The following is a 14,735-nucleotide window of genomic DNA, read 5'->3' as shown; positions in this document are numbered from 1 at the left end:
TGTAGCCGTCTCTCACACATGGGACAATAGGAAGCATGGGTGTTTGTGGGCTCACTGCCCTCACCAGAAGAATAACCAGAAAGTAGTTCAAATTACATTTGTACAGTCTTCAATAGCAAATGAAAAAGTAATGTGTCACTGTTATACTGTGGCAAAAATAGTGTCAAGGAGCAGGTCGGGTGATTTTTGAGATTGGGGTGATTTTCAGATGTAATATGTTCGGGGTTAAGCCAGTCAGATATTTAATTTATTCAAACACACACTGGATGCCTTTTGAAGCCACTGATGGCGATAATAAAGTTTGATAAGCTCTGTTATCAAGAAACTGGACTAAATCATGTTGATATTATATATCATATTTATACAATATTATTATTATTATTATTATTATTATTATATTACAATATATATATATATATATATCAGTCTCTTCACAACTCCCCCAAGAAATATCCAATACTATAAAACTTGAAAATCATCATCATGTCAAACTTGTGCATACTGTATGTGTTTAAAATCCTCAGGCTGGGGAAAGTTTGCCCGACTGACTCGAGCTCTAACAAGCAGCAGAGGAGTCTTACAGCAGCTGCAGCCTACAGTTCATAAAGGAGAGAATGTCCACAAGCACTCCCGCTTAGCTGAGGTATGTACTGTACTGTATACTAGAGAACAAACTGGACTTCTAAGACTTACACAGCACTTCTTATGAGCAGGTGAGCTATAGTCACCATCAGGAACACGTGATTCAAGCTCCAAATTGCAGTATTTTTGGCCTCCCGCTGTGTATTTTTATTTATCTGTTTATTTCTGAGTTTTCTGACTCACTGCTTTCCGGCAGGTACTGCAGCTGGGCTCTGACATCCTACCTCAGTACAAGCAGGAGACCCCCAAAACCCCTCCTCACATCATCCTGCACTACTGCCTCTTCAAGACCACGTGGGACTGGGTCATCCTCATCCTCACCTTCTACACAGCCATCATGGTGCCCTACAACGTCTCCTTCAAGACGAAGCAGAACAACGTGACGTGGCTGGTGGTGGACAGCATCGTGGACGTCATCTTCCTGGTGGACATAGTCTTAAACTTCCACACCACGTTCGTTGGACCCGCCGGCGAGGTCATCTCCGACCCCAAGCTGATTCGAATGAACTACCTGAAGACTTGGTTTGTTATCGACCTGCTGTCCTGCCTGCCGTACGACGTCATCAACGCCTTTGAGAATGTCGATGAGGTGAGCCCGGTGGTTCTGTGTTTGTGCTGGCATTGTATATTAGTTGATGAATGGATTAGTCGATTGAAAGAAAATTTATCAGGAACTGTTTTGATAATCAAGTCTTTATTCCAAACATCTGTCAGTTTGTCTTAGATTATTGTAAACAAAAATCAGATTTATCTCAATCATCCCCAGGGAGAAATGTGTTTTGTTACTGTTTCATTAATGCTGAACACATTTGTACTTGTGCTCTGTCTGCTCAGGCTGTTGCCACTAAATTGGGATGTAGTTAAAATCCTAGAGGTGATTGACAGGTTATTAGGTTTCCATGCAGGCACTCCCGGCAGCATGACTGTTGGGAAGGCGGGGGCATTCGATTTTTTTGTGGGTACTCTGACTGGCAACAAAAAGAAAGCAATAGTAACATTTCTTCAGTTATTGAATTGTATGGGCTACTTTGAACTGAATCTTTTATCCTGAAAGATTATAATCAGTATTTGCATTCTGTAGGATTTTAATTAACAGAGCTATGGATCTGCACAGATCAGCCAGATTGGTTCTGGACAATAACATTATGCCAAGTTCTAAGCTTAAAATATTGGAATAGTATGCCGCTAATTACTACTACTGTTAATTATTAGTCAGCACCTGTAGGGGTCATCAAGGGCAAGCCTGGCCCCTAAATGCCCGTCCATAGGGCCGGGTCTGCAGGCACTCCACCAGGTTTAATAACCACTGTATATCAGATCCTGCTCACTGGCTGTTGTTTTTTTGTAATGGGGGAAAAAAACGAGCGGAACGAGCAGCATAATAATATGCTTGTTTGTGAATTCATAAATGTTCGGCCATAATGAGGAGTGTTTGCTGGAGAGCTATCATAGGATCTTGAGATAATTGGCACATTTTAATTGGGGAAGGAGTGTTACATTATTAAACTGAGGCACTGTTCAGCCCTCTGCTGTGTCACTGATGCCCTAAAACCATTAACACCTTATGAAAGCTCACAAAAGGACTGAATCATGGGAAAATGTGCTATGAATTGCGCATGTCATGTTACCAAAGGAGCATTTGGAGTTGGTCAGTTTAAACTGGATAAATTACACTCTTACTATCTACTTATATATGTGAATAAATTAGACTGTATGGTGGTGTTAAAAGGGTTACTATAAGTCTGTCTTTCTCTTTGGCCAAGGAAGATTGTTTGTTTATGTGTTGTTCAGTTATGACATAACATTGCATCCTTGCATTTGTTTAATTGAGGGGAAAAATAACTTTACAGAATACTTACATGTTAAAATATTATGTGTTTTACGTTTTATCTCTCACTGTATCTAACTTAAAATATATTGTTGTGGTGCAACCACAGCTTCTGAATCAGGACCAAATGTTCCTTTAGGTTATTTCTTCCAACACACACACATACACACACACACACACACACACACACACACACACACACACACACACACACACAGAGAGTGATAAAGTGGAGCCTCAGGGTCCTGCAGTTGCTGGTTTTCATTATAATAATGCATCATTGTGTGTGCCTGTGTGCCTGTGTGTGTGCTTATATGTGTCACATCTCATGATGAGTGTGTGTTATTGCATCAGCGTGGATGTATAAAATGCTGTGATTGCATTTATGGCTGCGGTATGTCACACAGCAAGCAGCACAGTGTATGTTGGCTCTCAGGGGCTGTCGGCCAGCACATACAGTACAAGGTAAAATGAAATGCTGTGGTAATGCTTTAAAAGAGTGGTTTTGTTGGTGGCCCACGAGCACCAGTTGTATATGCAGGTCCAGCATTTTGGCCCCTTTCTAGTCTTTCAGCGCTTCAGCATCCTAAATGCTGACAAGTTCAAGTGGCCGGAGCAGAAGCAGTCAGGGGTCAGCAAAAGAGAAAAACAACAACCCTTTCTGAATTAAAGGAGTATGCTGGTGTTATTTGATCTTTTTGGCATCATCAAGAAAGGAAAAAAACAAATTCATATTTTAATAACAAGTATTTGCTGTATAGTTTGTGATTAAAAACGCATGATATAGCCACACTGTTAATTTTGGGATACAAATTCTTTCATTATGATGAACTCAGGCTGCGTCTAAATCTGGAATTAGTTGGTCAATTGGCAACAACTTAGATAAAAGATTGTTTAAGTCATTTTCTTAGCAAAAATGTCATGAATCTTCTGGTTGCAGCTTTTAGAAAGGTAAATATTTGCTGGTTTTGTTAGTCTTGTTTGATAAAAAGCTGAATATCTTTTGTGTTCTGCAAGGTGCCCTGTGGAGTTTTCTCTCTACAGGTCACCTTCCAAAACACAAAGATATTCAGTTTGTGACCTGGTACCCCATATATTAAGGCTTAGTCCTTACTTCAGCAGCCTGGGTTCAACTCCAGCCCTTTGTGTCATGTTGTTTCTCCCCCTTTTCCTGTCCATCTTCAGCTGTCGCTCTCCATTAAAGGTCATTAAAACAGGCTGCAGGCTATTTTAGTTTGGAGCTTGAACGTAACAGTGTAGCTACGTGTGAAAAAGAAATGGTCAAACTGCAGGAATCCATTTCCTTGGCAACATTGTGTAATTTTGATTAGCACCTTACTAACATAGTTTGCACAGTGGGCTTCAGAAGCTTGTGTGCAATTCATTCTGGTACTGGTAGGCACTGGCAGCATCGATATAGCACACACTGAGGACTTTATTGCTTCAACTGACGACATTTACCATCGTCACTGATTGGGCATCCGCATAAAACGTGGCAGATTTTAATTTAATTTCATTCAAATTGAAATCAATCAAATATCGCTCGCATTCCAAGCGTGTAGGAGACACTACGGTGGCCGCAAAAAGGTGTTTGGTTTGTTCATTCTGGGCTACTGTACAAACATGTTGGTTTGACCAAGCGGACTCAAAAGAGACCCACTCCCTTTGTAGATAAAAAAGGTAAAACACAACAATTGTTATTTTCTGGTGATTATACACTAATTAAAACGTACCTATTATATTATATTATATTATATTATATTATATTACTTTATATAATATTATATTCCATTTCTGCCAATGGCTCCTAAATGTTACATACTGGACCTTTTGAACTACATCATGCTTTGGCTACACAAATACCAGTTGTTAGCAGGATAGATTGTTGTTTTTGGTCTTTTCAGAAGGGTTGGTGACAATAAAAGTCTTTAGCTTTATCCTGTAACAATATTTTCTTAGTGTCAACAATTCCATGAATAGAGATTATTTGAAGATTTTGCTGTCAGTCATACTATATTGCTTTTGTCCAGTGAAACAGTCATTTAGGTGATTAATTGACGAATAAATGTCATCAAATGTTATTAAAATGGTTTAATAAATGTAATGAATCTTCTTGTTCAGTTATCATAATTACAAAACATTCAATGTTTGGTTTGAAAATGTGGTGCTTTTCTTTTTTTATAATTGTACAATATATTATATATATAGATAAGTTGCAGCCCTACACTTTACATTACTGCTGAATACTTTTGCTCTATATCAAATTCAAGTGTACATTTTACCTGTGATAAGGTTATGGACACATTTTCTGTAAACCGACAACAATGCTATGACCATCCGCTTCCAGGATCATCTTACAGTGTGTCTCAGCAACAACTCAGCGACTCCGATTTGCTCCAAATTGCTTTGAGGCAATCCTTGGCAAGGGTAAATGAGAGCGAGTAAACAATTGCCCGTGTTATTAAACCTCCACAGAAACATCTTGCTGCTGCTACAGACCCTTAACGACTGACATGAATAACTTTGATGGCTGTTTTCCCCAACAGGTTTCCAAATAGGGAAGGGAAGATCATTAACGAGGAGCGGCTGTCAAAGTTATTCTTGGCAATCTTAAAGCGCCATACATCACCTCGAGACTGACTGAACTTCATAGTCATTGTGTCATTTGAGTTTCTAATGACTGATAACCCAAAACAGGGACAAAGGAAACCACTTTGTGTTGCTGTACCAAGTGTTTAACAAAGAGCTGACAAAGTAACAGAGCTTCCAGAGCATGCTTTGGTCATACTGCACACGCTTTACAAACACAGATATGGTTGTTTTTTATGTTCCTTTTTATTTGAAACCTTGATTGAATATAGATTTTCTCATGTGTTTATTCATCGCTTACTACTGATCAAGTGTCTTCTCTCTTACTTGTGCTTCGTTTTTGTTTTTTCTTCTTTTTCATCCCTCCGTTCTGTTTGCATGGCCTCCCCCCCCCTTCCTCTTCTGCCTGTATTCATGCATGGGACGTGATGGGAAGAATTGGAACCACCGAGCTGTCACTCAAGTAGGCTTCAGTTTGATTAGAATATGATAATGAACAGTTTTGTGTTTTTATTTTACCTGTAGACACACATGCACACCTGACAAACACGTCACATAAACTCTCCATCAAGCTCCACATTTCCTGTGACATTTATTCTTGCACCAACATTTCAGCTGTGGTGCTGGATGAGAGTATGACGGCAGAGGCACCAGTGCGTGAATTAAATGTCACAGAAAGCAAGTTAAGATTTGTGTTGCTTGTCTTTTCTTTTTTTCTGCTCCAGCTTTTCACTGCCAGGAGATAACAACGATCGGATTGTCTTCTGTAATTTGAAAATGAATAGCGGCGTCATTTAAAGCTGCATGAAAGCTGATTCAGTCCTCACGTCAAAAATAACGTGTCATTTGTGAAAAACTGACTGCAGCGATGCGATACTGTTAAAATTTCAAAATAAAAGTCATCCTGGCATTGAAAATATGCTTTAATAGAAGGAGTTTTGAACATGTGTGCTGTGCATTATAAGAACCATCTCTTTCTTTTACCCACCAACAGCATATATTTACCATTTGGGAATTAACTAGCTAACAAATTGGGTGTCAGAAGCTTAAATGTATGGCTTTTCATTATTTTTAGGGTTCTTGTTTTAGTTTTTTTTAGGAAGGTTTTAAGAAGGTTGAAAGTTAATTTTCAAGGATATCTCCTTTCCAAGATATATTTCCAAAATTGGGACAAGGTTCATTTAGTAGCTGGTTGAGCTTTCAATCTTATCACAAGAGTTTGCTAGGTTGGCATGACGTTGCAGATATTCAAATGTCAATTTTTCTGAGAACTTTAAGGGAATCATCAAGACCAAAAGTGCTATAAAAGAAAAGGTTAATCATAAAAGGACTGAATAGTGATACACATATGATGGACATGTGCATAAAAGAAAAACTTATTACAAAAGAAGGCAATGAATTAATGAATAATAAAGTTTTTGGAAGTTCACTGCCGCCTTCTGCATAATAAATTCAATTTAATGGGAGATATGCTTATTTTGCTTGCCAAGAGTAAGATGAAGACATTAAAAGATCTCATGGCTGTGTGAGCCAGGCGTCGATTAGCTTGTTTAGCAATAAAGACTGTAAGAAGGGGGAATCCAGCACATTCCTAACAGCCGTTTCCCAAGTGCCACCCCACTATCCTTACCTCTTTTTCTCACACTGTCTTTCAGAGGCTGTAGTGGGCCTCCATGGTATTATATAAAACCAAATGACCATATACGTCCATTGGTACACACCCCTTGGCAAGGGGGCTAAATAACACTCTAAGGTTAGGCATGATTTTGGCGATGGAAAAACTGACATGGTCATTTTCAAAGGGGTCCTTTAACCTCTGACCTTTAATCTTTTTTTTTTTTTTATATATATATATAATGAAAATTGCAAAAACCCTGCAGGTCTTTGCATGTAGTATAAATGTCTATTTGAATATTTCTGCATGGAATTTCATATATTGGGAATGACTGGAAAGCTGAGACAAAGTCTGGACACGGGACACGGATTATGATAATCAATGACATTTATAGGTGTTGGTGATATGTCTTTGTTGAGAGCCAGCAAGCCGTCCCCCCCGCCTTCAGTCTTTATGCTAGGCTAAGCATCCCCTGGCTCCAGCTCCATGCTAAATACATAAACGTAAGAGACGAGAGTGACGTTGATCTTCTTATCTACCTTTTAATGGCAGAAAGGCTGGGGGGGAAACAGCTAGCACCTAACCCGCTGTAAAACAACAAACTGACATTTTTTTATTTCTGTTTTTGTCCAAATGAAACAAGTAAGATATATTGTTTTAACTCGGTGGTTCTCAACAAGATACATTGTTTTAATTTGTGAGCTTTAGATGTGTTAGTGGGTGTATTTTTTAAATTTTGGACACAGCAAGTTTTCCCCCCTGGTTCCAGTCCCTATGCTAACCTGAGCTATTGCCTCTAGCTCCATAATGCACAATTATGAGTCGCAATCTTCTCACATTACTCTTCAGGAGGAAGCAAATAAGTGGGTGCGTCTGGTGGCGGTCAATATGGATTTTATACAGTGATTGCAATATCCCTGCTTTGATTAGGGCTGTTTTAGTCTATTTAAGGATTAAGTGAGACAAATACCACATAACTAGTGGAATTTATGTTCTCATCTAACTCTCAACAAGAAAGTGCCAAGCATTATTGGGGCGTGAACTTTTTTGACTTCTGAATGGGGGCATGCCAGAAAAGAGTTTGAGAACCACTGTTTTAACTGATGAGCTTTACGGATGCAGTAAGGTAAATTTTTTAATGTAGGCTAGCTGTTTCACACTGTTTCCAGTCATGCTAAGCTAAGCTAATTGCCTCCTGGTTTCACATTTAGCGTGCAGACACGACAGTCTCATCTAGTTCCCAGCAAGAAAGCAAATAAGCGTATATCCCAAAATGTTGAACTGTTCCTTTAATGAAACCTCTCTTATATCTATTCAGTGAGGAAGTTTTCTCCCAACTTGTGTTTGTAGAGTTTGCAGCAGAATTCAAAAGCACAATTGCACTGATAATTGAATTGTGTTTGAGCTCAGGCCTGTAAAGTGATTTTAGAGAAGCTGAGGTGTCTGGCAGGCAGCTAGATCAGATCAAGTGACAGTGAGCGCTGCAGTTGTACTCAGATTGCAGACCACAGCACATTAACAAAATCAATAGCCCTCCCACACACACACACACACACACACACACACACACACACACACACACACACACAATACCACCAGCAAACTGATGGGATTGTCTGTTTGAATCACTGAGTGGGTGTTTCAATATACAGTTAAGCTGAGTAGACATTTAGCTGCTGGTTATGCAACCTCTATAAGTTGAACAATTTCATCACGTTACACAAGAATGTTTTTTTAAATTGACTCAGCATATGTTAACACTCACAAGAATCTCATCTTGTTTGTATATTCTGTGTTTGCTGTTGCTGTCGTCATATCATCTTTACTGTACTGTAGCACTTTACAGGACAGGTTCATACACTTTCTTGGTGATTCTTTAAAATGCTTTTAAGTGTGTTTGTTTTTCTTTCCCAGCGTTCTGATATAATGTGCCATTGATTTTTCGTTAAATATCTAAAGTGGGAGTCAGACAAAGGAGGACATCACTGCATCATACTTTATGTTCATAGTGGGTTATATTGATACTTCTATGTGATACAAAGATCTTTAATAATGAAAGCTTTTTTGAAGCAGATTATAAATGTTAATTAGCAGTTGTGACTTTATACTGAGGTTAGCTAAATCTAAAGGTGGAAATTAATTACAAATAAGTAAACAGCAAAGAAACACATACTACATGTCATATTCATAAGATCAATCACAGGGGCTTTCCACTAATCCCAGTGAGAAATTGCAGTGACAGCCAAGGCATTCATGAATCATGAATCACGAATCCCGAAAACAAAAGCAACAAAAGGACACACAAACCTTTTTTTAACTAGCAACTGAACTAAATAAGAAAACTAGGTCCATATTCTAAATATATCCAAGAATAGGTTATTCGGAGTATTTAGCATTTATAAGCAGTACATTTCTATGAAATAAATGGTTTACAACACACTATATAGTAGTTGTAAGCAGATATGAGTGTTTATTATTGTATTTGTCAACAACTATAACTCCAGTGGGCATCTGTAAGTGGAGTCTGCTGTATAAACAGATAATAAATAGTAAATGACAGCTATGTAAAATGTCTTTACAGTAGTAATTGATGACATATACTGTATGAATAGACAGCTGTGTGCAAATACATTAGAATCTATTATAAGTCACGTATTAAATGTTGATATAGTGTTTATAAATGCTGAATAGGGGGATCTGAAGTTGATATTGTGTATCCATCCTGATGTTATTAATGTATTTTCAGGTGTTGGGTAACATTAACTTTAAATCACAAACTGACCTTTTGAGGGTTTTTTTTCTGATGTCTCTCTTATCGTCTGTCTCCTCTTGCGCTCCTCTATTTCAGGGGATCAGCAGTCTTTTCAGCTCACTTAAGGTGGTCCGGCTTCTCCGGCTGGGTCGGGTTGCCCGTAAACTGGATCACTACATCGAGTACGGGGCAGCTGTACTGGTCCTGCTGGTGTGTGTTTTTGGACTGGCTGCTCACTGGCTGGCCTGCATTTGGTATGTTTATTAATATATTATTACTTTTCATTTAGCGTTCATCAAACAATCTCCTACCTATTCTCACCACATCCTGTAATTACAGAATATGTATCAAACACGTCATTTTAGGTTGTTGCTGTACTTGGGCATATAAATTACACAACACATTCTGACAGACTGTTACGTTCCGCCATCACTGTGATACATTAATAGCAGAGCCAATTAATATAATGAGGCCATTGATTGAGATAATTAATGCATTAATCAGCAGTTATTTTTTTGTCAACATGCTTGTTTTCACACATTAAAACTGTATGTTTTTCATACCTTAAAGCCAGAAAGTTATATAGTGGTTTCAGGAGAATTATTTTTTCTCCATTAATATGCAAATTTATGGAGCGAAGGCCTCCAAAGTCTAATCAGATCATCTACTCTACAGGGGGCAAGTGTGGTGGAGGCATTACGTTTCCTTCGTGTGTTGTGCTTGATTTATTATGTTTATGAGAGTGTCTGAAAACACACACAAACACACACACACAGACTGCTGTAGATGCCATCATGACAATGTCCTGCATACATAAAACAGGGAAAATACGTTTGATAGTGATGATGAACCGCATTTAATTTTTAATTAATTATATATTTCCAACTATACAAAATAACAAATTATTTCTACACATTTTCATGTAAACACCCAGTTTAGTGTTTAGTCAAACACTTGACCTCATAGAATTACAAGGCATCTTTTAGTAATATATTCATAATCAAAATAAAGTGTCAACCAGATCATTATGCAAGATAATACAAGATTTCAAACAGTGTTACTATGCAAGACTTCAAACGTTCAAACTGGGAGCCAGGAGCCCACAAGAGACTCTAACCAATATCATAAACAGTGTTTATTGGCCCAGACAGTATAATGAAACCAGATTCAGATGCCAATAAAAATAGCTCCTGTATCGTTTCCCTTTGTGTGGTTTCTGTGGTTGCCATGGTCACACACCAAGCCATGGCATAGAGCTGAGAAAAGTTAAACAACAATCAATCATGATACCAGGGTAGTAAATATGAAAATTTTAAATCTGTTACACAAAATTCTGTTTATTTTGGGGGGATTTTCTCTGTGGTAATAATGTCTAGATTTACCAATAAAAATTATTCAAATGAAATGAGGGGGAAAATAATTACAGCTGAGAGACATGCTTCTGGTGATGAGTAACACAACAGATCAGAGTATTTCCTTTTTAATGTTCACATCAACATGGGCCCAAAAACAGAAATGAGGAAGAAAGAGAACCATGTTTGCTGCAACACATATTCTGAAGTTTTGTTTTTCATCTCCAAGTGGAGAATATGACGTTTTTTGTCAGTATGTAAATAATTACACAAACAATTTAGGATTAAAGAAAAGAGAAAAGTCAGACTAACTTTTGCTCTAGCGCCACCAGACAGTCGAAGTTTATATTACCCTATAAAATATCTATACACTTACCATGAATTGGCACCAGATATTGTACAGACATTTGTGGTTCCCAGAGGATGAATCCTACTGTCAATGATCCTCTGACTTTTCAGAGGGTTTGCCATGAAACATGGTACAGATATTAATGTTGCTGTCAGGATAAATTGTAACAACTTAAGTGATCCATCAACTTTTCATCTAACGTCATCACCAGGTGAAATATTTTATTGTTCCAATACTTTGACTAATGACTAAATGCCCTTAGAACCAATGCCATTCCCATCAGCCTCAGCTGTATTGTGGAGTTATTGTGCTGTATGATTATCCACCAACAGCATATAACACGCTAAACTAAGATGATGACCATGGTAAACATTATACCTGCTAAACATCATCATGTTAGCATTGTCAGAGTGAGCCTATTAGCATGCAAATGAAAACATTTAGCTTGCTGTGCCTAAGTACTGCCTCACAGAGCTTCTGGACTCTAGACCGATTTCAAACGTACAAAGCGTGCCACACATTTTCATTTCCCTGCTACAACTGTTCAATAGATTAACAGAAATACAATCTAGTAGTCCGTAATAGACCTTTTTCACAGCAGCCATTTTGACACAGAAAGTATCATTAGTAACGCCTGAGTTTACCCTACTGCTTCATGTGACGTTAGCTGTCGTGAAAAGGTCTTTTGTGACATACAATATCTATACATTGATTGTTTATTTCCTGTATTTCCACCTCTCTGCACTCCAGGTACAGCATCGGTGATTATGAGGTTATCGATGAAGAAACCAACATTGTGCGTATGGACAGCTGGCTCTACATCCTGGCCGAGACGGTGGGCACACCGTACCGCTTCAATACCAGCGGCTCAGGGAAGTGGGAGGGCGGGCCAAACAAGCACTCTGTGTACATCACTTCCTTGTATTTCACCATGACAAGCCTGACAAGCATAGGCTTTGGTAACATCGCACCGACGACAGACGGAGAGAAAATCTTTGCCGTGGCCATGATGATGATTGGATGTGAGTGGAGGCGTTTTATCTTCTATCCAATGTAGCAGATACATGATACATGAGCAGTTTAACTATGCTCTTTAAAGCCACAATCCACTGAGGTAGATGAATAAATGAATTATGAATAGAGCCATCAAAGTTCAGAAAATAGAACTTTACAGATCATTAGCTGGGCAATATTTCTAACTCTCCTCTAACCTAGAATATGCAGCTCAGGTTGAATATAGTTTAGCACCAGAACTACTGACTGCAAATCTTATTTAATTTATACTATCATAACCTGTGTTGGTAACTGTGTTTTCACTGCCGACTGCATGTTGTATTCCTTTTAACAAAAAGTCATGCATAAAAACCCCTATTCAGGCTCAAAGCACATGTACTATTTAGGCACAGTTCTAGTTTATGAATGTCTGTTTTTATTATCAGCACTTGAGGTATTGAAATTTTGTGGACATTTATTCACACCTGCAATTATATGCAGTATGAAATAAGTATGATCTTTTTCATGTGGGAGATTAAAACTTTCGTATGTTTATGTAGTGAAACAAGTAATGCTGACAATAAGGGCAAGTGAGTTTTTACATATAACTTTTTTTTGCAAATAGTATTTAAGGAGAGTATTTTGAATTTTGATGTGAAAATGTGTTGATAATGGATGTTGCATAGTTCATTTCTTATTTGGTTTTAAAAACTTGTGACATTCATTTCGTGAGTTTGAAAAATGGGTGGGTGGAAATGCATCACCAGTATCATGATTATGTTTTGTGTTTTTTTTAATATATAAATATATAGGGCTTTAGCATCACAATCACAGTAAGTTTACCCAAACAAATGACCCATTTTACTTCCCAGACTTAACATAAAACAACATATGTGCATATGTGACTTCACATTGCTAACTTAGTCTGTCAGTAACTCTTCTTTTTTGAATGAAATGATTTACAGTCATGAGAACAAAAGGCCAGTAAACAAGACAGAAGAAAGAAGCTCAGAGAGCATTGGTGACTAAGTAGTGCTAGCATGTTCCAGGATGGCTAACATGTTATGGATTAGCCCGGCAGTTGCAGTAGATTACCAACTGGCCCTGCAAGTGATTCGTACTTCACCAAGCTCCAAGAAGCAAATATTTTTGCACAGATGAATTTCACTGAGCCATTTCTGGTGTGACTGGGCTGTACAGCTACGTTTATCCACTTGTGTCCGTATTTGAGGCCATTTTCTTGTCACTGTTTTTCATGGATGCAGGTTTTTCTGGGTCTGGCACAGGAATGCATGCCTATTCTCAATTTTATGGAGCACTGATTGGCTCAGTTGTTCCCGTGAACACCAGACTAAGACTGAAATTCTGAGATGTGGGGCTGGTTGGAAACAGGCTACTGCATCGGTGTTGTAATCAGTGATACAGAATGGCTTCATGTGGAAATACTGAGCTCCAAAGTAATACGATGCAAAATAAAATAAAAAACCTCTGAGTTTCAAATTGTTTTCAAAACTTGTGAATAGCTTTCAGCAGTGTCTTTTCAGTAGGAGTTCTGTTATTCTTGCCTATAGTCCATTAGACTCATTACCTCAGTCTGCTGTGTCATATTGTGCTGAATTATTAAGATTTTTTAGAGCGTGATGCATCACTTACTCAGGTTTACAGTATTTCTGAAATGCTTCCGAAAAATAAAACACAAGTTCAGCTGTGAATAACAGGGCTACTCCTCAGAAACTGGGGTTTTACCGGAGCATTCATAACAAATTTTATGGATTGCAGTTTTTTAGCTTGTAAATATTTTGGTACACTGAAACATAGTCAGCCATCAAATACATTCATATCATTCAAATTACAGTAACTGTATCAACAGTTTATATTTATGTTACCTATTGTGGTTAGTTAAGAAACCTAACTAACTAATCTGCTAAGAAGGAGGCAGGTTTTTATAGCATGCCCTCGTTTCAACATCTCACTATTAAACATTTATAAGACATCTCTTGCTTGTGTGGCTCATAATACAGTGTACAGCGTGGTACCATTATTTGTGACTGCACATAGAGAGCAACACCTCGAAGCAATAACTGACACCGGTGGATCAATTTAGCACAGTGCTCCCTCCGATCCCTCCGCAATCACTCTTCACCTCCGTTGTACTTTTTTCAGCCACAATCTCAACCCTGAGGCGAGAGGTTGATTGTTGCCCCTCTCCTCTACCCTTTTGGCTGTTCAGGTTTATAAAGACGCGCTCGGGGGAACTCGCAATACTCATCTGCAGACTTGTCTAAATTTTTCATTGTGAGACACAAATCATCTTAAAGCGTAAATATCTAAAAACCAGACAGCCTCGGGAGGATTGTTGTAGATGCAATCTACTGTAGTCCATGGCTGTTCTCTATGAAATATGGATGCCCTGATACTGTTCTATTTTTACCACCAGCACTGGATCTGTGCTGGCAGTAGAAGATCACAGTGTGACGAGGGATTTTAGGGGGGTGGCATGGGGAAGGGGGGGCACTATACATATGTCCTGTTTCTATAGCAACTGTGGGCCTGGGGCTGGAGTTTCTGACTACTGTCTTTTAACTACCTTCAAACAAGCCAGCTGTTAGATGCCG

At 38.4% G+C, this 14,735-nt stretch overlaps 1 protein-coding gene across 5 annotated transcripts in view; it reads left to right on the top strand.

Moving 5' to 3' along the window:
* kcnh1a (potassium voltage-gated channel, subfamily H (eag-related), member 1a) overlaps positions 1 to 14,735 on the top strand; it is a 40,934-nt gene that overhangs the window by 11,621 nt on the left and 14,578 nt on the right. For 2 of the 5 annotated variants that reach the window (XM_051426881.1, XM_051426853.1), the window contains 5 exons: positions 525 to 643; positions 839 to 1,231; positions 5,496 to 5,522; positions 9,523 to 9,680; positions 11,878 to 12,149. In XM_051426881.1, the coding sequence (XP_051282841.1) occupies positions 525 to 643; positions 839 to 1,231; positions 5,496 to 5,522; positions 9,523 to 9,680; positions 11,878 to 12,149 (969 nt within the window). The remainder of the gene's footprint in view (positions 1 to 524; positions 644 to 838; positions 1,232 to 5,495; positions 5,523 to 9,522; positions 9,681 to 11,877; positions 12,150 to 14,735) is intronic. The other 3 variants (XM_051426889.1, XM_051426870.1, XM_051426863.1) reach the window with 2 other exon arrangements.

This window comes from Dicentrarchus labrax, unplaced genomic scaffold (assembly GCF_905237075.1).
Source record: "Dicentrarchus labrax unplaced genomic scaffold, dlabrax2021, whole genome shotgun sequence".
NCBI classification, from domain to species: domain Eukaryota; kingdom Metazoa; phylum Chordata; class Actinopteri; family Moronidae; genus Dicentrarchus; species Dicentrarchus labrax.
Note: the sequence above shows the minus strand (reverse complement) of the source record. Positions and strands in the feature narration are given on the sequence as shown.